Source organism: Camelus dromedarius, chromosome 3 (genome assembly GCF_036321535.1).
Source record: "Camelus dromedarius isolate mCamDro1 chromosome 3, mCamDro1.pat, whole genome shotgun sequence".
Classification (NCBI taxonomy): domain Eukaryota; kingdom Metazoa; phylum Chordata; class Mammalia; order Artiodactyla; family Camelidae; genus Camelus; species Camelus dromedarius.
Window position 1 is genome coordinate 106146701 of NC_087438.1, and position 23337 is coordinate 106170037.

Here is a 23337-nt window from a genome sequence, read left to right on the forward strand (position 1 = left end):
TCATCTGTTCTCTTCATGATTCATCAAACACATCTTTATTGAGCCCCTCCTTGTGCAGACTGGGCTGGGTGCTGGGCTGGCAGACACTGAACGAGACATTCTGTCTCTCCCAAAGATTAGTGGGGAAACAGGCTGTTAGAATAGAGGGAGACCAGTGGTACCACGGGGAGAATCGGGGTGCTGTGGGAATTGGGTGGAGAAGCACCTTGAGGGGCATCCAGGAAGATAACTTTGAGAGAGTGCTGAAAAACAGATTCCAACAGGTGAGCGGAAAGTGGTGAGGGAATAGGGGAGAGGAGATACTGAAGGAGCCAAGCTGGGATGGGGAAGCATGGGCAAAAGACTGAAGTCACCAAGAACTGGAAAAGTGAAAGGAACTAGGTTTGGCTTGGGCAGTGAGAGGGTGAAGGTTATGGAAGAGTCAGATAAAACACTGGAGAATCAAGATTAGATTTTAGACTTTAGAGGGGTTGGGGTAAATGAGCATGGGAGTGACATAATCCAATTAATTTTAGATCACACAGCTGCAGTGTGGCTTAGGGATAAACAGGGGCCAGAAAAATAGGGAGACTTGTTAGGAGAGAGGCTGCTTCAGGAACTCAGGTCAGAGAAAGGAGCCAGGAGAGGCAGGGACCATCTCTAGGGCACTGGTTGAGGATGCACTTACAGCTTGGCTCGCCTGCCAAGGTTGGGCTTCCATGGTCTGCGGTCTCAGGCGGGCAACAGTTCATCTAGTTCTGCCCTGTCCACCTCAGTGGCCAATAGGTTGCTACACTCCAACCTAAACTGCACAAATTAGCTCTCCTTGCAACTTGCAAACAAAACCTTGAACTGCTTTCAAAGACCTGGCTGATTGCAAACCTGGTTACCAGGAAACAGCAGGACAAGTTGCAAAGTCCCATCACAGGAAATAAAAAGAATGCTCTAGCAAGCGCCAGGATTTTTCTACCAGGATTCCAGCCAGTTGTCATTCATGCTGCTTGGCAGAACTGAACAGGCATAATAATAGCAGCAGCTTCTTCAGTGCCAGGCACTAACTATGCTCAACGCTTTAATCTTATTTAATTCTTGTGATATCCTATGAGGCTGCCATTATTACAGCAATTTTCACCAAATGGCTGAGGTTAACTTGCCTAAGGTTAGAGTCCAAACTCTAGTTAGGTACCACATCCTTAAAAAATAGACAGCAGGAAAGCACCCTCATTTTCACCCCAATAAGTTTATTTTGGAATACTTTGAGATTTACCAAAAAGTTACAAAGGGAGGGCATTTCTGTATACCACCCATCCCATTTCCTCTAATATTAATATCTTACATTTGTCAAAACTAAGGAACACATGTACATTACTAATTGGATTCCAGATTCAGATGTTACGTTTTTGCACTAATGCCCTTTCTGGTCCAGGATGCATTGCACTGTTATCACATCCCTCCTTCAGCTCCTCTGGTCTTAGGTCCTTGCTTTTCATATCTCCTAAATTCAAATGCTGATATGCTGTAGAATATCCTCTAATTGGATGGGTTTTCAGAAATATCAGAGGTTCTTCTCACCTTATGTCAGAGAACTGTCAACATGACCTATCACAAGTGACAGGAACCTTATGGCTAAGGTAGCATGTGACAGTTCTCTCCAGAGCCAAGTTAGCATTTTCCCTCTTCCATATTCTTTTCACATTCTATTTCATTCTTGGGAAAACTGAGTAAGGTTAGCCCTTACTCAAGGGGAGGGAAAATTAAGTTCCACTTTTTGGAAGGGGGAGAGTCTACTTACACTATTTAGAACCTTTTATAAGGATGATTTGTGTATTGTTCATTTATTAAAATCACTTAGATCAGCACAGATTCATTTTATATGTCAGGTGGTAATCACATTTTTAAGATGAAGCAAGAGATTGATAAAAAAGGACCTGTCTATCATCACAGGGTAGTTGGCAGGAGCCATGGTTAGACCCACCTCTTCAGGACTCTTCCAAGTGGGAAGAGTTGTGAAGTACACGGTCTGTGTATCCAGGAAGTGGAATGTCATTCAGTAATAAAAAGGAATGAGGTGTTGAAACATGCTATGTGAAGACCATGAAGCATTATGCTTGCCTCTCAGCACAGCAGTCACCACCACAGGGCCTTAGCTAATTCTTAGCAGAACACTCAGTACCATCTGGTGCCACTGGGTCCTCGGAGCTGGATGCAAGCTTCCGGAAAGCAAAAACTTTTCTTTTCCATCACAGATGAAAATAGGGCTCGGTGTGTGTTTGTGGGGTGACTGAATCTTTATGTACTTTATGTACTCATGTGGAACAACCTCCAAGATCTGCCAAGTGAGAAAAAGCAAGATGCAATAGAGCGCGCTCCCAATTTTGCACAGAAGGTATGGGGGGTGAGTATACACCCACATGTGTTTATATATGGCTCATGTCTGGAAGGCTCTTCTGCTCAGGCTACACTTGGCTCAACAGTTTCCACTCCACTCTGGCTCTTTAAGAATTGGTCCATTTTTGGAACCAACACCTATTCTTTCAAAACAAGGTCTCCAAGGCCTTGGTCTGCTTTAGATGACTGAGGTAACTTAATGCTACCACCACTAGCAGTGTAGGAAAGATCCAACTGCAGCATCAGTTTCTCACCCCTCCTTAGGCTCCTCCTAGGAGACCAGTTCACAGAACATACAGCACTGAATGAGGAGTACCTCTTGCGTTCCTGTTTGACAGGTTACATACATTCTCTGAAGCAATGTAATCTATTAAATGACTGCTGGTTTATCAATGCACTCATGACCTCAAGTCAGTCCCACACCCTGGCTAAATGTAGACAGGAGGAATCAAATGCCCCCAAGGGATGGCCCCTACACAAAAGAGAGAAGACTGGAGTCAAAAGAGCTTACATGAAGGCAATTTATTAACAGAAAACCATAATTTGAGAAGTCCTGTTCACAGACGGCGACCGCGGCGACCCCCCTTCCTGCGGGTGCTGTCGGAGGGAATGGGGGTGACGTCCTCTGTGGGGAGGAAGAGAAAACATCATTGCTTGGAGCTGGATGCAAAAGGGGTCCAGGCTTCCCAAGGTCTATCAGATCAGCAGTGGATCCTGCTGCTTTGCAAGGAATCCTCAGGATATAACAGATGGATGTGGAGCTGCGCCATCTGCTGCTTCCTCAAAATTTCTGATATGGTTTGAACTCACTTTCCTGAAGGGGAAACTGAGGCTGAGCGGGTAGGCAACTTGAATAGGATGTCAGAGGCGGGTGACAAATCCAGGTTTCTGACATCTAGGCCACTAATTTTGGTGGAAAAAAATTCTCCCAGCGTAACTGAAGAATCTCTCCTTTTTAATAGGTAAAGGTTAAAAATGTTCTGAAATGAAAAACTGTTGAGAGGACTGGAGCACTGGACTGAGGAATCAGCATACAATGTCACCAAAACAAAAGCAAGGGCTGTAAGCAGCCAGATCTCAGACAAGAGGGTTCAGATGCTACACAAACATAGGGAATTGCTGTGATTCTCAACCACGGGGGCTGCTGCCCCCTCCACAGATTTTTGTCTGTCACAGTGATTGGCCTCCCTACTGATACTTAGTAGTCAAGGACCACACAGGAGACAGCCCCCACAAAATGCCAACAGTATCCCCCCTTGAGAACACCAGAAAAGGACAACTCATCTCCTGTTAGTTCCACCAGCAACCACTGGGCAGAGGTTCAGAAATGAGAAGGTGTTGTCCCAATGCAGGAAGACATTCACATCAAGGTGACAGGGGTGTTCAGGAAGTTTGTCACACAGCACCTCTTGCAGCCCCCACTAACAAACCTAACTGCCAACAGTCACCAGACCAGGCCTTGTAACCTCTGCGGAGACCACATGCTTTCTGGTCTGACCAGTGAGTGCTTCAAAACAAATCCAAGCATGAGCCAAAGAGGGGAACTCACCAATACGCCCAATCTTCATTCCTGAGCGGGCGAGGGCTCTAAGGGCTGACTGCGCTCCTGGTCCAGGGGTCTTGGTCCTAGGAAACAAATTATCTAAATTATTAAAATCCTTTGGCCAAGTCTTTGGGTATTCTAAGATTCCACAACCCTCTAGTTCAGAGGTCTGCAAATTTTCTGCAAAGGGCCAGGCAGTAAATATTCCAGGCTTAGTGCGTCACTTACAGTTTTCCCTCATGGGTCAGAGCCTGTACCCTGTTGCTGACAGCCTGTTTGCCTCTTCTAGTCACCTGCTGTGATTCTTTGATGAACTGCCCATTTTCATCCTCCCAAGACCAAGACGCTATCATCTCTCCACTGGACCACTTTAACAACTTCCTATGTGGTCTGTTTCCAACACAGCAGTCATCTTAAACCCTAATCTCATCAGGTCATTACTATTAAAAAGTTTTTATGCCCTTCACCACCCACCAAAGACCAAATCCTTACCAGGTTCTTCAAGACCCAGCAAGCCCTCACCCGCATCTCTCTCTGACCACACTTCAAGCCATTCTTTCCCACAAATGTGCCAAGCTCATTCCCACCCCAAGACCTTTTCCTTCCAGTTGTCTCTGCCTGGAATACTCTCCCTTGTCCTTTCTTCTCAGGACCAACTCCTGACACAACATTGAGGCCTCAGTTTAAACTTTATCACCAACCTGTCTGTCACCTCACTTTTGCTTCCCAACACTTGCCACAAACAGAAACCACACGCTCCCCTGTTCTATATTGTTTAGTCTGACTCTCCACCAGCCTAAGAGCCACACAGGAGGATGGAAACTATATCTTCCTTCCCCCATCACTCTCTTCTAGTACCTGGAGCACAGTGCCTAGTGAGTGCTCAAGTAACACGGTAAGTTGAGGCAGGGGAGGGAGCAAGGAAGGGTGCAGGAACCAATTACAGGCAGACGTCATTTTATTGAGCTTCACAAACTGTATTTTCTGTAACAAAATTAAGGTTTCTGGCAACACTCCATTGTCAGATGACAGAACTTTTTAAAGCAATGAAGTATTTCTAAACTAAGGTATGTACATATAGCTTTCCTTTTTTAAGACATAAACCTATTGCACACTCAAAAGGCTACAGTACAGTGTAAAACATAACATTTATATGCACTGAGAAACCAAAAAAATTCATGTAACCCACTTTACTGAGATATCTGCCAAGCCTCAAATTCAGGTACTCTGGTGCCCAAGCCCAGTGATCTCACCACCCAGTCCCAGCCTTACCTATTGCCTCCTGTGGCCCGGAGTTTGATGTGGAGGGCAGTGATGCCCAGCTCTTTGCACCTCTGGGCTACATCCTGGGCGGCCAACATGGCAGCATATGGAGAGGACTCATCTCGGTCAGCCTTCACCTTCATCCCACCAGTTACACGGCAGATGGTTTCCCTGAGGACAAAAGCACAGGGTCCTTTCTTACCCAATGAGGATTCAGAGTATGTACCACATCCTAATGGGTAAGGAGCACCACAGCTCAGGTATGGTAGAGGATGAAGGACAATTTGAACATGCATCTTGGTCTGACAAGACTACCATGAGCTCTGCCCTGACGGGAGTTCAAAGAATTAAACTCTGTACCAACCCTTCATTTAATTCTTCCCATTACTCCAGGGAACAGGCACTACTAACCCTCATTTTACATATGAGGAAACCAAAACTTGGGCACCAAATGTATTTCCTTTCCTCTTGTAACTTCAGTGCCTAGAAACTTAACAGCATCTGTGGACTAAACCACCAAGCACATTTCCTCAACTGAATATTCTTTTAAATTCTTTCAAGAGATCCCCTTAAATTGACACTCAGTTTCAGGATCGTTTCTAACCCGAGCTTTTGCTAGTTGGTTTCTGCCCACCCAGGTACTCACTTGCCAGAAAGATCGGTAACATGGACAAAAGTGTCATTGAAGGATGCAAAGATGTGGCACACACCAAATACATTTTCTCCTTCAGCCACCTGAGGGCCGAGGCTGATGACCTGTTCTTCCTTCTTTTCTTTCCCCTTGCGAGGTGCCATTTCTTAAGGAAAGGAAAAAGAACCCCAGTGTTAAGGACAAGAACCCCTTTTTCCAAGTATTACAAGAAAACCCCAAGCTTTTCTTCTCTAGGAGAACTTACTCTGGGAAAGGTGCGCGGGACACACCTGAGCATTCGCTCTCCTGCCCCAAGCCTCCCAAAGCCATGTACACTTCAGCAACCAGGATTCCTAGGTGTCTCTTAGTGGAAGTTAAGCCTCCTCAGCACCTCCCAACCCACCCTGGCAAGACTTCTGAGTGCCCCCCATCGCTGCCTTCAGGGGGAATAGGCTCACAGCAGGTACTCAACACTGACGTGCAGCCCCTACCCTAATTTCTGGCTTCCAGAGGCCTTCCTTGAGCGCCCAGAATTTGCAACGTGCCTGACTTAGCACTCAGATTTAAGAAGCATCCAACAAACGGCAGTTTTCCTTGCATTTCCTTTCTGAATCCACATTACATCCCTGTGGGACCCATGCGACAGTTATTCCTATTTCCCAGACTCGAGAACAAACTATAGAAATCAGGAGCCCAGCCTGCAACCGCACCGGAAGGAGCTGGCGGAGTAGAGGTGGGAGCCCACATCAGACTAAGACCCCCGCTCTTTCCCAACCACGCTGTGCTGCCGCTTAAATTCGGCTGTGGTCGTAGCGAGGCCTATGCCTTTGAGGTTAGACCCGAACTCACCCCAACTTTATATGCCTCCCTGAAGCAAGACCGCCGGCTCCCCAGACAGGGCGCGAACTAGAGTCTCGGTCGGCCGGCCGTGCTCCTCTCGCCTGGTACCTGACTTGGCTTCCGCAGAAAGACCCCAGCTCCGCGACCACTGCCCCGCTAAGCCCCCGTGCCGCAGGATGCCACTCGATTGTCCTCGCCCAGACCTCCTACCTGATGGTCTTCTCCAGACTCCACCACCGGAAAGAGAGAGTGGAAGAGGGAGGGGTCACGGGTCACGTCCTGCCCCCGGAAGTGTACGTGTGAGGTCACGGGGTGAGGCCGGCTCCCGGAAGACACCGCCTTTAGTGTTTGGAAGGAGATTAGATACCCTGGAGAAGACGATTTACTTAAAGGAGCGCCTAAGGGGCTTGGTGTTGCGGCCAGCGGGTCTGCCTCTAAGAAGGCACTAAGGAGCCACAGCCAGTGGCAAGCCTGTGTTCTAAGATGGCGGCGGCCGCGGCTAGAAGAACTTCCGCCCCCCTGACCCTGGGCCTGCTCAGCCTGGAAGCGACAGCGCATCTCGTGGCGCGGAGGTGAACAACAACAACAAAACTGCGGTGCTGTAGACTTTCACCTATTGTGTATTCGGCAAAATAAGAATAAGTTATTTAATACTTAGCATTATATGCTAGCCTGGACTAAGCGATTTATATGCATTGCCTCATTTAACCCTCACCAAATTATCATATAGATGCTGTTTTGACTTTTTAAAGAAAGGGATTTTTAACTGAGATTGCACATCTGTGCACAATTTGCAATTCTGACTTCAAAGCCTATGTTTAATAGCTAATCCCGTATATCCCTCTAATAACAATATTTAAGGACCTTGACGGACTGGAAGACTGTATAGATAGAGAAGAGCCAAGAAATAGACTATGTATTGTGTATATGTGTGTGTGTGTGTGTGTGTATGTGCATATATACATATACACCTATACATATAAAGCCCACATAATGAACTATATAGTTACATACATATATAATTTTTTAATAAAATGAGCAATTATGCAAAATAGCCTATAACCCTTTGTGCACTGTGATTGATGCCACTGAACAACTGCAGCTCAATTTAGGCAGGATTTTTTTTTAATGTAGTGCTCCCTTTCCCCTTTACAAAAAGTAATTACTTACAGAAAACCCATAAAAGAGAAACAGGCAGAAAGGAGAACAAAAAATAAAAAAGAAATGACAGTCTTACTCACCACTATTAACTCCTTGGTGTATGTTCTTTCCAAACATCATATACATTTAGAAGAGCCACTTACTTTTTTTTTAAATTTATTTAAAGAAAAAAACCTTACAATATTTTTCCTTGATGGTTTAAAAAAATCCATGCTTATTATGAACAATCCTCACAATACGGAAGGGTATGTAGCAAAAAGTAAAAATCATCTCTAAATTCTTTCTTCTGTAGATACCACTATTATCAAATTGGAGCATTATTCCAGAAATGACTTTCTATACTTATATCTGTACCTATATTTTTAGTATATAATATTCAATCTTATGTAAATGAAATTGTATTCTATATGCTATTTGGTAACTTTATTTTTCCACTCAATGTTGTGGACATCCTCCCGTAACAACTAATAGAACTCTACAACATTTTAAAACAGATATCTAAAATTTCATTTATTATTTTGAATATTAAAGCATTCACACAAATAAAAAATTAGTTATCAAAAAGTAGGTAAAAACAAAACACCCTACTCCTCTCACCTCTGTCCCCAGCAACGCAATCCTCTTCCTTGCAAGCAACTTGGAATGCCTATATTGCACTATTTTTTTGTTACTACATGATATTTCTCTGTATATTGGTATCATTGTTTATTTAACCAGTTCTCTGTTGTTGAACATGTAGGGTATTTCTGGAATTTTCAAATATAAAGAGGACACTTTTCAAATTATCAAGAGCATACTTTTTTTTTTACTTGATAAACTTTTTATTTTAGCGTTTATATCCCTCTCCCAGGCTGCCTATTCTCTCTCCCCTGCCCAACTCCAGAGGCAGCCTGACCCCATGTTGTGCTTTGGCTGGGGAAGTGGGGTAGAATTGTACCTTTAGGGCTTTTAAACCTACATCAGAACTGGGGCCAACACTTCACACCACCAGCTGGGTCTGGCCAGGATATGGCACTGGGCACTAACCCTAACACCCCTGAGACCCAGAGCCTATGGACAAGAGCTGCCATCCTCACCCCCCACCACTCAGGACTTGGTGAAGAGAGGGATGGGAAGCGTACCAAGACCCCCAGAGGCACCTGCAGGAGAGCAGGGCTTGCCAGGGAGAAGGCAAAGAGCCAGGTGAGATTCTTGAAGTGACTTTGTCTCCATCCAAGGCTCTATGTCCTCTCATTGTGGGTAGTGCCAACTATCCCCCTCCCCCACTGGCCAAGCCTGGAACCAGGGCACCCTATCCATTCCCACTAGCCAACAAGAAACAAAAGCAGTGAAAACACCAAGACTTACTGCTAGGGAAAAAAAAAACCCTAAGTATTAAAATTAAATTAAAACTGAAGCCCCAGTCAACTGAGCCAGTAGTGAGCTGATGATTGCAGACACACAGACAGCCCCCCATTTTTTCCCAAGTCTGGGGGTCTCCAAAGACAGCAGGAAGGGGCCAAGGGCCCAGTCTGTTACCAAGAGGAAACCTCTGGGGAAATAAAGATTGGGGTGGAGGTGTCCTCAGGGGGTCCCCATTTAGGGGCGCTGAGGACTGTAAACATGACCAACTTGAGGGCCAGGAGTGCCCCAGCCTCCTGAGATTCTCCCTGGATGAAGAATGGCCACTGCGGTGAGTGAAAACAGTGAAGTAGCAGTTGTCTAGAAGCAAAGTGAGACCTGGTCTCCCTGTGGGAACATTGTGGGTAAGAGAAGGACTGAGTTTGTGAGCTCAGAGAAGGGCTGCGATAGGAAGAAAGAGGGTTCTGGAAACCAAACATGGCTTCGCAGCTGCTTTTTTGCCCTTATCAGATTGGCACCTGGGCCCTTTCTGGGCTGAGTCAGCTATGGCCTCTCCTCCCTGGGGGAACCTGCTGGAAAGTCAGCTCAGGCCACAGCTGCCCAGCCCAGGGCTGGACAAGGTCAAGTGAGCTCCTGAGAGGCCCTGCCCCAGGCCAGGGGTCGAAAAGCTGGCTCCAGGAGAAGACAGAAGGATGTGTGGTTAAGGAGTGTTGGGAGAGCGTGAGAGCTGCCAAGAGAACACAGAAGTGGCCCAAGGCCAGAGGGCCACCACTGTCCCAGGAGCACACCTCAAGGCCTGGCTGAGGCCCCGGGGTAAAGTCCTGCGTCAGCCCCACTCCAGAAGCCCTGGGGACCAGGCGATCTCACCGTACTGGTCACGCATGAAGACCCACGCCTGTGCCACCTCCTGCACCTGCAGCCTCTGGAGGCAGGCAGGGGCCCAAGCAAGACAGCTCCCCTGGAGGGCCAAGCATAACGAGATCAGGCCCAGCTGTGTTGTGGCAGAGCCCAGACTCCTCTGTCCACATGAGGACCAGTCTTGAGTCGCCCCAGCTGAGGTCTATTGCCAGTAACAGGCTTATGCTGGTCGATAGGGACCAAGCGACTAAGGCATGCCCAGGGCTGGGTTTGTGGCTACGCTTCCCTGGAAACCAGCCCTCTGGCTGCTTAAGGCTCATCCAGAGCCTGGATTCTCTTGAGAATCAGGCACGATGGCCCCCTCAAGCCTGGGGTTTCTCCGAGTTACAGAGGTCCTAAAAGAGCTTGAGTCCCTGAAAGCAGGCCCAGCAGGGGCCTCAGGGCTGACCCTAAGCAAGATTTCCCTCATGACCAGGTCCCCTAATGTTCCAGGGGTGCGCTTGTCAGCAGGGTCTGGGGCTGAGGTGACGCGAGATCCAGGACCCCTGGTGACTTCAGGTCTGGCCTTGACCGATTTCCCTCAGGAGGGGCCTGCCTCCTGAGCGACTGGCTCCACAGCGCCCTGACCTCCTGTCCGTACCACTCGTGCCGCTGGGCGAAGTTCTGAAGCCCGTTGGGTGCAGAGGCACGGCGGCGGGGCGGCCGCGGCCCGGGCCAGGGCCGGGGGGTGGCGCCCGCGGGGGCGGCGTGGCGGGGCCGAGCGCCGCGCGCACAGCCGCCAGCTGCTGCTCCAGGTCGCGCACCGCGGGCCGCAGTCCAGGCCGTCGAAGCTGGCCCGCGACAGCGCCTTCAGCCCAGCCCTCCATGGCTGCCTGGCTCTCGGCTGCCGGCACGTAGGTGCGGGCCCGGGCCCCGGCGAAGCGCACGGCGAAGGCGAACTCCTCGGCCGCCCCCACCGTGTGCACGGCGCAGCCCTCCAGGATGGTGACGCCCACGGGCTAGCGGCCAGCCGCGTCCTCCAGGCAGGAGAGCATGTCACCGCAGCACGGACCAGCAGCGACGGTAGGCCGCGAGCCCGCCGCGCGTCTTGCCCGGGAGGCCCGCGTGGTCGGCTGGGCCGTCGCGGGCGGGCGGCGTGGAAGGCCGGGCTGCGCTCCTTCAGCTTCCTGGCTGAAGGACGCCGCTCTGGGGCCTGCGGGGGCCGGGGACCTCTCAGGCCGCTGCTCACCTCCCCGCCCTCTGCCCAGCTCCGCTTTTGGCTGCTCTTCTCTGGGTTCGAGTGTCAGCTCTGTAGTGTCCAGGCTGTGTGACCCCGAGCAAGCTTTAAGCGTCTCTGGGCCCCTGTTTCCACAGCTGGGTCATTTTTGCCTGCTCTAGCAGGGCAAGGGTTCTCTGTCTGAATTCCAGTGCCTAGCATGTAGTTGGTGCTCAAATACCTAGAGGCGCGGCCTAGGGTGACGGGCGGCCGCAGGACAGGAGGTGCCCAGCCGGTGGGGGGCAGTCGGGGACCAGATCAGTGGCAGTGGCGGCAATGGGGCTTTGTCTCTGGACGACCAAGCCAGTGCAATGGCAGGAGAGGGCAGATTCCTTGGAAGGTGGCGGCGGCAGTCGGACCTATCAAATACACACTTATACTGTTCTTTCCTCCAGGGTTAATTGCCAGATATCAAAAGGAATATGTATTTTAAGTTTTGATATTTGTTGCTAAACTGCCTCCCAGGAAGGTGGTAATTTCTACTTCTGCTGAACTGAGTAAATAAATATATTTCCTTGCTGTATTGTATTTTTCCCATAATTAGTAAGGTCAGACGACTCTTTATGGATTTTTTTTTTTGAGCATTTGCATCTCTTCTGAGAATGGTCTGTTTATATTCTTTGAAAGAGGAATTTTTTCGTTCCTGAGTAGTGAGTTCCCCAGTAGAGGAGGTATGTTAGCAGAGACTGGAGTATTGTGGAGTGATTTCCTGCTTTGGATAAGAGCTGTATTAAACAGACCTCTAAGCCTCAGTGAGGGAGTGCTTGGTGAAGGGAGCACTGCTTGATCTTATGCCTGAAGGCAGTCCAGACAATCACCTCAGGAGACATTTTCCATAGGGAAGTCCCAGAAACCATCTAGTCTTCATCCCCAAAACCATACAAGTCACTGCTTTCAAATTCCACTGTGATTTTTTTTAAAATCAACATGTTTATTATTTCGACAAAGAGTTATTAGTTGTGGGTCCTTGGGCAAAAATTGTAAGCTCTGTGGGCTTTAGTTTTCTATCTGTTAAATGGGATAATAACAATATTTTAAAGAATCGTATATTGAAACATATCTGTATTGGGCACTTAGTGCCAAGCTCTTACAATAATGATGTCATTTAAGCTAAGACTTGAAAACAGAGTAGGAATTAGCTATACCAAGGCAGGTATAGTGGTCTGGGCAGGGAGTACGTACATGCAAAGGTCCTGGCGTGGGAAGGTACTTGGAGAGTTCAAGGAATTAAAAACACATGGCCAATACAGCTGGGGTGTTGCGTGTGAGGGAAGAGAGAAGGGAGATCAGGCTGGAGAAATGGTGGGAGTTGCTTTCTGCTCTTAACTCCCTGCTGCCTCGTCTGTTTTTCCCATCCCACCCCACCCCACGCATTGTCAATACTGTGAACACAGGGAATATGTCTACCATCACCTCTCACAGTTGATTCAATCATTCAGTAAGTACTTACTGATCGCCTAGTATGTATCTGGCACTTTTCTAGATACTTGGGATACATCAATGACCGAACCAGATAAAGACCCCTAGTATCTTGGAGTTTACCTTCTGGCAAGAAGGGCAGGAACAATACCTAAGAAAATTTTCTATTATGTTAGAAGGTGATCAGTACTATGAAAGATAAACAAGTCCAGCAAGATAAAGGATATCAAGGGTCTGAAGGAAGGGGTGGGGCAGGTGCAGAATTAAATAGAGAGGATAAGAGAGCCTTGTTGAGGAGAGATTTGAGCAGGTGTGAAGGAGGAGATTGAGCAAGCCATGCCAATATCTAAGGGAAGATTATTACTGGCAGTGGGAACAGCATGTGCGAAGGCCCAAAGGTGGAAGCACCATGGCCATATTCTAGGAAGGGCAAGGAGGCCAGTGTGGCTGGAGTGGAATGAGTGAGGGGAGACTGGTGGGCGACAAGATGTAATGATGAGAACTCATGGGTGCTGGGGGCAGATTATATAGGCTTTTAGGTCAGTGTCAGGACTTCGGCTTTTACTCCAAGTGGAGCCACTGGAGGATTTTGGGCAGAGGAGTGAAAGACTCTGACTTACGGTTTAATAAGATCACTGTAGATGGTCTGTGGAGAATAGTCTCTCAGTGGGGGTGGGCGTGAGAGGTGAAGGTGGAAACAGGGGTCACCGTTAAGAGGCAAAAGATATTGGTAGCTGAGACCAAGGTGGCATTAGATGGGGATAGAAAGAAGTGTTCAAAATTTGGTCACATTTTGAAAGTAGATCCAACAGGATTTCCTGGAAGATTAGACATGAGACATGAGAGAAAGGGCTGTCAAAGATGATCCTAGCATTTCAGGCTGGAGCACCTGGAAGGACAGAGCTGCCGTCTGCGTGGGGATGGGGAGGCTAATGGTGCAACAGATTTTGGGGGAAAATTAGGTGTTAGTCTCAGGCCTGAGTTTGAGATGTTTCTTCTATATCTAAGTGGAGATGTGACATCTTGGGGGAGATAGGTGAGTCTGGAATTGAGGAGAGGATCTGGGCTGGAGGCGTCAATTTGGGAGTCTTCAGCACCTAGATGGTATTTAAAATAACGAGGCTGCTTGTGACCACTGAGGGGCTGAGTGTCGCTGGAGCAGAGATCCGAGGACTGAGCTTCAAAGCATGGGGATAAGGGCAGGAGAGAGCCGAGGAAAAAGAAGCAGGGAACAGTAAGACAGGAGGAAAACCAAGAGAGGGGGCATCCAGGAAGCCAGGGAGGAAAGGGAATCAAGGAGAAGGGAGCAGGCAGCTGTGTCCACGCGCTGAGAGGTTGCGTAAGGTGAGGGCTGAGAATGATCACTGATGGAGCAACTTGGAGGCCGCTGGGGACCTTGACAAGGGCAGTTCCATTGTGTGTGTGTGATGGGAGTGGATGGGATGTGCAAAGGCTTGAATGGGATAGATTTAAGGAAGAAAGAAAGAGAGCTATAGACCTCGTTTGAGTTTTGCTGTGAAAGTGTACAAAAGGGCAAAGAATAAGGACATAGGATCAAGTAGTTCTTTTCTTTCTTCTGTTTTAAGCTTGCATCAGAACAGATATTTGTACACCAATGGGAGTGGTCTAGTAGAGAGGGAAAACTTGATAATGGAGCCGTGACCTTGAGTAGAAAGAGGTGACCACCTCAAGTACACAGATGGAGGGACCAGCTTTAGGGAGGAGCGTGGTTAGTACATTGGTGCAGAAGGCGAGAAGGAAGACACTGGAGGGTAAGCGCCCGTGGGAGTGGGAGCTTGAGAATGTTCTCAGCAGGGAGGTAGAAGCAAGCAGCTGTGTGGCTGGGGTGAAGGGATATTGAGGATTGGAGGCAGGAAAAGCTTTGAAATAGTCACTAAAGTCTAGGGGAATAGAGGGTGATTCCTGGGCATCATCCCCTCGAGGTTTTCTCCAGCCATGTTCAGCTGCATGGATGCAGGAATGGAGTAGGTGGAGCGTTGGATTTAACCAGGGTTATGGATTTGCCCAGAGAAGACAACTTGAGAGGGGTGCAGGGGATTTGAGGGTGAAAGCATAGGAATGATTATCACCACTGAGCATGGCAGTGAAGCTGGGATAAGCGGGGTAGTGAAAGCGTCAAGCGGGTGACGGTCAGCATAAAGGTGGCGAAGCAACGGGTTCGAGGTCCCAGTGGAGCAAGGCATGGTTGAAGTCAAGGTGTATGCTGATACTTTGAGCTGGTGGTCAGGGATTTGGGGGTGTTAGACTAAGAGTGGTGTGGGGAGGCGTTTCAGACCATGGGAGTGACTAGCTGAGATGACCTGGGGGACAAGATCATTACGAACAGGTCAGGGGACCAGAGGCCAGGGTGACGGCAGCATTGTCTATGTGAATATTGAAATAACCAAGAACTGCAATTGAGAGTGACATTGAGTCCAGGGTCAAGCCCTCAAAGATGAGAGGGTGTGACCTGGGGGCTGGTAGAAGTCTGCACCAAGGTGGGGTCATGGGTGCTGCAGTGTGGAGACAAAATTCAAAATGAGCATCCTTTAGCAGGGAGGGAATGAAATTGGCCTGAGACAAATGAGCAGGGAGGACAACATGCCTGGGATTTCTCCCTCTCCCTCCCTCTTTTATTCTCATGTCCAGGGGCTGTGGAAGAGGAAGGAGAAGACCCTGGGATGCCTGCAGGGGAATGCAGTCTCCTCAGGCGAGAGCAGGTTTCCCCAGACAAGAGGGGCGCATTGAGAGAAAAGACTGGGATAGAGGAGATTCCGCTCCAGGTGTTCTGGAATTCCCGAGGGCAGCAGCGGAAGTCCTTGAGGTGTTGAGCAGGAGTCTGACAGAGGACTGAGGAGGGGCTGCCAGGACCCACAGAGACCAGAGTGCTGGAGAAGGGAGGCCCTGGGTGTGGGGTGGCAGGGGAGAGGCAGCGTGACATCAGTGACAACACTGTCGTTGCTCTGTGAATAATGGTAGCAACACAGCCCTTACTTTGAATGCTTACCCGACATGCCAGACCCTGTCCCAAGCGAGTTACATGTATCATCTCACTGAATCCTCCCCGTAACCCTAGGAGGCAGAAATTTTTATCCCCTATATTTTACAACTAAGGAAACAAGTAGTCAACAGCCATCAGGGATGGTGCCACGATCTGAGCCCAGACAGTGACTCCAGAGTCCCAATACTTTTAATCTCGAATCCAGGCATTTTCTAAATATCTGTTGAATGGATGAAAGAAAAACAGGGAATTGGCCTTGAGAACCCCAACCCTTCTCCTGGACCCTCAAGCCCAGCCTGGAAGGCCCTGTACTTCCCATTCTTAGCAACAATTCATACTTCAATTTTCCCATGGGCTTTATGCCCTCCTCCCTTTGGAGGGAAGTTTTACAAAAGAGAACAAGGGGAGGGTGGGGAGAAGAAGTTGTGGTCCAGAGAGGGTGAGTCAGTTCACCAGAGAAACACAACCAGGAAACTGCAGCCTAGTGGGTGCTGGGGCTTGGAGATGGGGCCCAGCCAAAAGTCTCACCCTGCATCCTTTCTGGAAACCCTCAGTTTCGTCCTCCACAGGCTGGGACCTACCTGCTTCTGATTTGTTACAGAATCACCTGCAGTCTGACCGTATGGCCCCTGGACCCTCTCAGCACTTAGCATGCATTACAGGGACTGCTGTCAATGTTTTTGTCTAATGGGGAGTAGGAGCCAGAAATATGGAGTGTGTGAAGCGGGCTTAGCAACAGGGGGTTAAGGAGCCTGTGGGGCAACGGAGGGCAGCTCTAGCTTGGTCAGGGTCCTCTGGGCAGGTGCCATTTAGTTAGAGATGCAGAGTGGGAGTAGGGGTCAGTCAGGTCGGGGGAAGAGGGTGGGGAGGATTCTCAGGCAGAGATAACAGCTTGTGGGAAGGTCTTGAGCCAAAGGAAAACTTAGATTACTCAGGATCTCTTGTGGGGATCTTCTGTGTGACTGGAGGGGAGGGAAGGGAGGGAGGGCAGCTCAAAGACTGGGGGTGGGCCCCTGGGGGCTCAGGGTTAGGACTTTATGCCTTTGGGGAGAGGCTGAGGGCCTTGATGGGCAGCCCTTCTGTTTGCTCCCAGGCCCAGCTGTGCGGAGTGGGGACAGTCCGAGTGAGGACGGTCAGGGCAGGGCCCCAGGGAGCTGCCTCACCCACCCTGAGAGGAAAGGAGGGCTGGAATGCCGGATCTCACCCGAGTGTCCGCTAGATGGCGTCTGATCTCCACGCTCCGCAGGAAAGGCCAGGCCTTGGCTGGGGCTGGTACACTGGGGTGCTGAGGGCCGCAGAGTTAGTAAGAGGCTCTGTAGTTTCTGAGCCCAGAAGTGGGTTGAGGAGTGTAAGTGTGAAGGTGTGTGTGTGTAAATCTGCACTTCAGTCAGGCCATCGACCTTGGACGTGGTTGAGAAGTGGCCTTGGTGTACATTCTCCCTTACTATCTCATCACACCCCCAGGAGCCCAGATTACTATCCTCATTTTCCAGACTGGGAAACTGGGGCGGGAGAAGGTTAGGGACATCCCCAAGGTCATTCTGCTGATTCAGAGTGGAGTAAGTGGACAGAGATCGCCACCAAGCCTTCTAGAGCAGATTCGGGCCCCTGAGCACTTTGCCACATGGCAGCATCTGCTTGTGAAGGACTGACCTGCTCTGAGTCACCCCGGAGGGAAGAATAGCACCCAATGGGTTGGTGGTACCAGGATACAGGTCCCGGGCATTTATCCGTTTAGCACGTTTGTTGAGCGCCCACTGTGTGCCTGGCACTGTCCTAGGCACTGGTGAGCAAGAAAGCAGTAGTAGCGTAGACGTGAAGGCACAGTCCAGTTGGGGAGACAGCCAGACATTGTACCCATAAACCGGCCAACGACTGTATCGTTACAGATTGTGATCGGTGCTGAGAAGGAAACAGGCAGGTTGGAGAAGATCGCAGAGTGGGCTTGCTCTCAGAGAGAACAGGGACAGGACTGTGAGGAAGAGACCAGAGGGTGAGGAGGTGCAGCCATGAGGAGGGCAGGAGGCATGGCACTGGGGCAGAGGGGACAGCTAGTGGAAAAGCTGCCAAGGGGGAGAAGAGCTGAGGGACTGCATGGAGGTGGGGACGGGCGAGAAGGGAAAGGGGTGAGATCACGCAGGAGGCCAGGGGCCTGGGGTGCCCTGGCAAGGAGTGTGTTTTACAGTCTACATACTGAGAGAAGGCTGAAGAGCTTTAAGCAGGGTGCACCATGCTGTGATTTGTGTATTTAAAAGTCCACTCTGATCTTTTTTGGAGAATCAGGTGAAGATTGTTGTACAGGTGAGAGATGATGGTGGCTTGGAGCATGGTGGCAGCTGTGAAGGTGGAGGACAACAGCCAGATTTGAGAGATACTTTGGAAGTAGAATCGATAGGCTTTTCAGATGGATTGGTTGCAGGGGTGAGGATGATTCCAGGTTCCAGGCTTGAGCAATGAGTGGGCAGTGGGGCCATTTCCTAAGATGGGAGAGCCTGGGAAGGTCATGACTGGGGTAGAAGATGGGAACCAAGCTCAGGCCCTGTTACTTTTAATTTTTAAAAATTGAAGTACAATTGACTTACGATGTGTTAGCTTCTGATTTAGTTATGCATTTACATATACACACATATATTCTTTTTCATTATAGATTATTACAAGATTTGAATCTAGTTCCCTGTGCTCTACAGTAGGACCTTCCTGTTTACCTATTCTGTATATAGTGGTTTGTATCTGCTCATCCTAATTTATCCTTCCCCCAGCGTTTCCCCTTTGGTAACCATAGTGGTTTTCTGTGTCTGTGAGTCTGTTTCTGTTTTGTAAATAAGTTCATCTGTGTCCCTTTTTTTTAGATTCCACATATAAGTGACATCATATGTTATTTGTCTTTTTTGGTCTGACTTACTTCACTTTATATGATAATCTCTAGGTCCATCTATGTTGCTGCAAGTGGCAGTATTTCATTCTTTTCTGGCTGAGTAGTAGTCCATTGTGTATATTTACTACATCTTCTTTATCCAGTCATCTGTCGATGGACATTTAGGTTGCCTCCTTGTCTTGGCTGTTGTAAGTAGTGCTGCTATGAACATTGGGAGTGCATGTACCTTTCTGAATTGGAGTTTTCTCTGGATATATGCCCAGAGTGGGATTGCTGGACCATACGGTAAATCTATTTTTAGTTTTTTAAGGAATTTCTATACTGTTTCTCACAGTGGCTGCACCAACTTATATTCCCACTAACAGTGTAGGTGGATTCCTTTTTCCCCACACCGTCTCCAGCATTTATTTTATTTTATTTTATTTTTTAATTGAAGTATAGTCAGTTTACAATGTTGTGTCAATTTCTGGTGTGCAGCATAATAGTTTAGTCATACATTTACGTACATATATTCATTTTCATATTCTTTTCCATTATAGTTTACTATAAGATATGAATATAGTTCCCCATGCTATACAGTATAAACTTGTTTGTTTATCTATTTTATATATAGTAGTTAGTATCTGCAGATCCCAAACTCTCAGTTTATCCCTTTCTACCCCTTTCCACCTTGGTAACCATAAGTTTGCCCTCCATGTCTGTGAGTCTGTTTCTGCCCTGTAAACAAGTTCAGCTGTCTTTTTGTTAGAGTCTACATATGAGTGGTATCATATGGTATTTTTCTTTCTCTTTCTGGCTTACTTCACTTTGTATGACAAACTCCAGGTCCCTCTATGTTGCTGCAAATGGCATTATTTTATTCTTTGTTATGGCTGAATAGTATTCCATTGTATAAATATACCACAACTTCCTTATCCAGTCATCTGTTGATGGACATTTAGGTTGCTTCCATGACTTGGCTATTGTAAATAGTGCTTCTATGAGCATTGTGGTGCATGTGTCTTTTTGAATTAGAGTTCCTTCTGGATATATGCTCAGGAGTGGGATTGCTGGATCATATGGTAAGCCTATTTTTAGTTTTTTGAGGAATCTCCATACTGTTTTCCATAACGGCTGCACCAAACTACCTTCCCACCAGCAGTGTAGGAGGGTTCCCTTTTCTCCACAGCCTCTCCAGTATTTATTGTTTGTGGACTTCTCAACGATGGCCATTCTGCCTGGTGTGAGGTAATACCTCATTGTGGTTTTGATTTGCATTTCTCTGATAATTAGCGATCTCGAGCATCTTTTCATGTGCCTATTGGTCAAGCCCTGTTATTTTTGAAGCCACTCATGTGACATCCTAGTAGAGAGATGGGACAGGCAGTTGAGGCACTTTGGAAAGGTCAGGGCTGCTGAGGTAATTTCAGGAGCCTTTCAATAGTACTTATGTCAAGGGATTGGGTAAGCTCACACAGCTCACCATCCAGGCAGCTCAATAACGAGGTAGTGAGGGTCCCATCACTGCAGGTGTGCGGGAATCCTGGCTGACGTTAGTCATGACTGCTGGAGAGGGGAGGCCCCTTTGAAGGAAGTGGAACAAAATGGCCCCTGAGGATATGAGAGACCAGGACTCTGGTGGCCCTGAAGGAGCTGGTCAAGCTGACTCTGCCTCTTTGTCTGCCGAGATCTTCCTTCCCAGTGGCACTTCCCCCACTGCCATCTGGCAGGGCTCAGAGATACAGACCCTGGGGAGGGGTTGGAGGAGGCAGCCTCTGGGATGGGGCTGTAATTTCAGCTGGGGGCAGGGGTCCTGGGTTTCAGTGCCACCTGGTGTGAGGTTCCTTTCTGGCCCCTCCCCCATTAGTCTCTCTGCTGACAGCCCCACCCCCCTCAACTGCTGCTACCGAGCCTCCCTCGAAGGAGGGCCAGGCCCAGGTTGCAGCTAGCTACATGTGGCGTTCCCACCTGGAAAGACATTGAGTCAGGTGGCCCAGCCTCCCGGGGGAGGAGGGGGAGGGGGTAATTGGAAGGGACTGCCAAGTTTAATTAGTGGTTGTGAAGCCCTGGAACCTGCATCTGAGAGGCCCCCAGACTTTCATCTTCAGAACTTCCCCACCAGCCTGGATGAAAGGGCCGGGGAGGGGCCAGGTATTAATAGTAATTATTAGTTTCGCTAATAAAGAGGAGAAACGGGATGATCAGCAAGCCTGGCTTGTTCTTCCCTCTTTGTCTACCTTTTCTCTCCTTCTTCTGGCTCTGTTTCCTTTCTCTTTCCTCTTTTCCTTCTTTGCCCCCTCTCCTCCCTCCCTCCATCTTTTTCTCTTTCTCTCCAGGCCTTACCTCTTCCATCTGTCCTTGTTTCAAGGCCTCAGGATCCGCCTGCCCCTCTGGGTCTCATTAGCTCTCTGTGTTGGGATGTCTGGGGCACAAGGACATTCAGAGAGCATCTCTGTGCTTGTCTGGGGTGCAGAGGGAGGGTGGGAGGCAGTGTAGCAGGGAGAGGGGGGTAAGTGGGTGTCTGTGTCCATTCATTCATTCATTCATTCACTGTTTTACCAATAGTTATTGAACATCTATTGTGTGCAAAGCTCTGGATTGGGCCTCTGTACTGGGGTGAACAGAACAGTGCTGTTCAGGACAGACATGACCCTGCCCTGGGGGGCAGCATTCTACTGGGGAAGATGGATAATAAACAGTAAACTGCCAAGTACACACGAGGTCACAGATTGATGCGCACTAGGAAGGGACAACTGGCAGATATGATGAAGAGCTAAGTGGGTGGCCACTTGAGACTGGGGGTGAGGGAGGCTTCCCCAAGGAGGTGGCATCTGGGCTGAGAGCTGAATAACGAGGAGTTCCGAGAGAATGACTGAAAGAAGGGCTCATAGTGGGGAGAACAGCCTTTGTAAAAGCCCTGAGGTGGAGAAGATTGTGGACCATGTGAGGGTGTGAAAGGAGGATAAGGTGGCAGGAGGGGAGACAGAGGGGGAGAGGCCAAGGTGAGCCAGGGCAGGAGGGCACAGGGGTAGGCCCCCTGTGTGCTCCACCCGGGCCCTGCAGCTGGTTGGATGCTCTGCTGTCACTGTCTTGGGATTCTTAATTTTTTAATAAGGAGGGTTCTGCATTTCCGTTTTGCACTGGGCCCCATCAGTTATGTAGCTGTCCCTGCTTGGGGAGGTCAGCAAAAGGAGCAAATGTCTGTGCATATAAATACAAAGGCCGGTAGGCTGGTGTTTTGTAAATGAATGAAGGGAAAAAGGAATCTGTGTGCATGTGCGCACTCATCTGTGAGGCTGTCACAGGGCCACGTAGGCCTAGACCGGGTGCGCTGTCCACACACAGCTGTGGCCCCAGCACACCCCAGAGTCCCGCAGTGCCTGTGATGTTTCCCAGGGCCCAGTGCTGGAGAGGCTCCCGGGGGCTGTGTGCACCAGGCCAGAAGCAGCACCATAAACAGGGGATGGGGAGGCCAGGCCCGGCGCAGGCCCTATTTTGGGAAGTAAGGTGACTCTTCTACCCCAGGTGGAGGCAGCCCTGTCCTGACTGTAAGACCTGAGACCTGGGGCCAGACAGACTTAAGTTCAAATTGCCTCCACACTCTGACTAGTAGATGCAAATAGCTGGACTCGGGGCAGCTGATTTGCTTTTCTGAGCCTGTTTGCTCATCTGTAAAATGGGGATCACTACTTCTTAGAACTTCTGAGAGGATTAAATGAGGTACACAGAGGAAAGCTCTTGGCAGAGTCAGAACTAGGGAAATATTTGCAATAATAATAATAATAGTTATTATAATCACATAAGTCACTCTCTGGAGACTTGGGTAAACATTTGCTTCTGTCCCTAAATGTCTGCATAGTCATGACCATGTCTCTTAATCCTCCTGGGCCTCAGTTTCCTCTTGTGTTAAATTGGGGTGATAGCAAGGTAACACCTCTAACCAGGTGGTCAGGATGATCCGCGCGATTGCTGTGGAGCTTCCTTGAAAACTGATGTGCCTAGATGAGTTGTAAGCACCTTCCTGACCCTCACCTCCCCCATCATGGGGCAGGGTTTCTCCAGTTCTGCACCCCTACTCGCACCCCCAGAGAGAAAACCACCCTTTAGTTCTTAGCAGCACATAGAACCAGCCCCTGCCTTCCCAGCCCTGAGTTGTTGCCCTCCCACTGGGAAGTCTGCCTGGGAGTGAACCTTAAGGTCAAGGTCTGAGGCTGGGCAAGGAAGAGGAAGGTCCACAAGCTGGGGCAGGGAGGGGAGGATGAGCTGAGGGAAAACAAAGGAGCTGGAGCCTGAGTCCCCAATGGCCTTGCTTCCTGCCTCCCTCTGGGCAGGAAGCAGCCGGAAAGCTGTGAGAATTAGTCTCTGACAAAGGGCCCGGGTGGCAGTTTCGGAGTTGGTAGAGCCTCGACTTCATCTCCCATGTACATCCCCAAAGGCTGATTTGCAGGATCCTCCAAAATTCATGGGAAGCCCTGAGCGGGACCAGCCTGGGAAGGGGAGCCCCCTTACCAACAGGAGTCCTGGCCAGAGGAGCCCGGAAAGGGGAGAGCTCAAGGGTCCTCGGCCATGCGCAAGTGCAGACCATGGGCTCTGCGGGCAGGAAGGCTGGGTCCACATCTAGGTGCTGTGGCTGAATAGCAATGTGACCTCAGGGCTACCTAGCCTCTGTGTGCCTCAGTTTCCTCATCTGGAAGATGGGGATAATAGTCACACGTTCTCAGAGTGTTGCTGGGAGAACTAAGAGCATAAGGTTCTTAGCAAGGCCTGATACATAGTGAGTGCTTTAGAAAGCTTAGTTATTATT

At 49.1% G+C, this 23337-nt stretch overlaps 1 protein-coding gene across 2 annotated transcripts; it reads right to left on the reverse strand.

Annotated features, from left to right (window-relative positions):
- Positions 1 to 2874: 2874 nt before the first annotated feature.
- Positions 2875 to 7007, reverse strand: RPS14 (ribosomal protein S14). 2 transcript variants are annotated; one of them, XM_010991165.3, is made up of 5 exons: positions 6855 to 7007; positions 5820 to 5970; positions 5183 to 5344; positions 3917 to 3993; positions 2875 to 2992 (listed from the first exon to the last, which is right to left on the reverse strand). In XM_010991165.3, exons 2-5 carry the CDS (start codon positions 5966 to 5968, stop codon positions 2925 to 2927), a joined length of 456 nt encoding a protein of 151 aa, XP_010989467.1. In that variant the 5' UTR covers positions 5969 to 5970; positions 6855 to 7007; the 3' UTR covers positions 2875 to 2924. The 2 variants fall into 2 exon arrangements, with proteins under 2 accessions (XP_010989467.1, XP_031305209.1); XM_031449349.2 differs by lacking the exon at positions 6855 to 7007 and adding an exon at positions 6654 to 6790.
- Positions 7008 to 23337: the final 16330 nt, after the last annotated feature.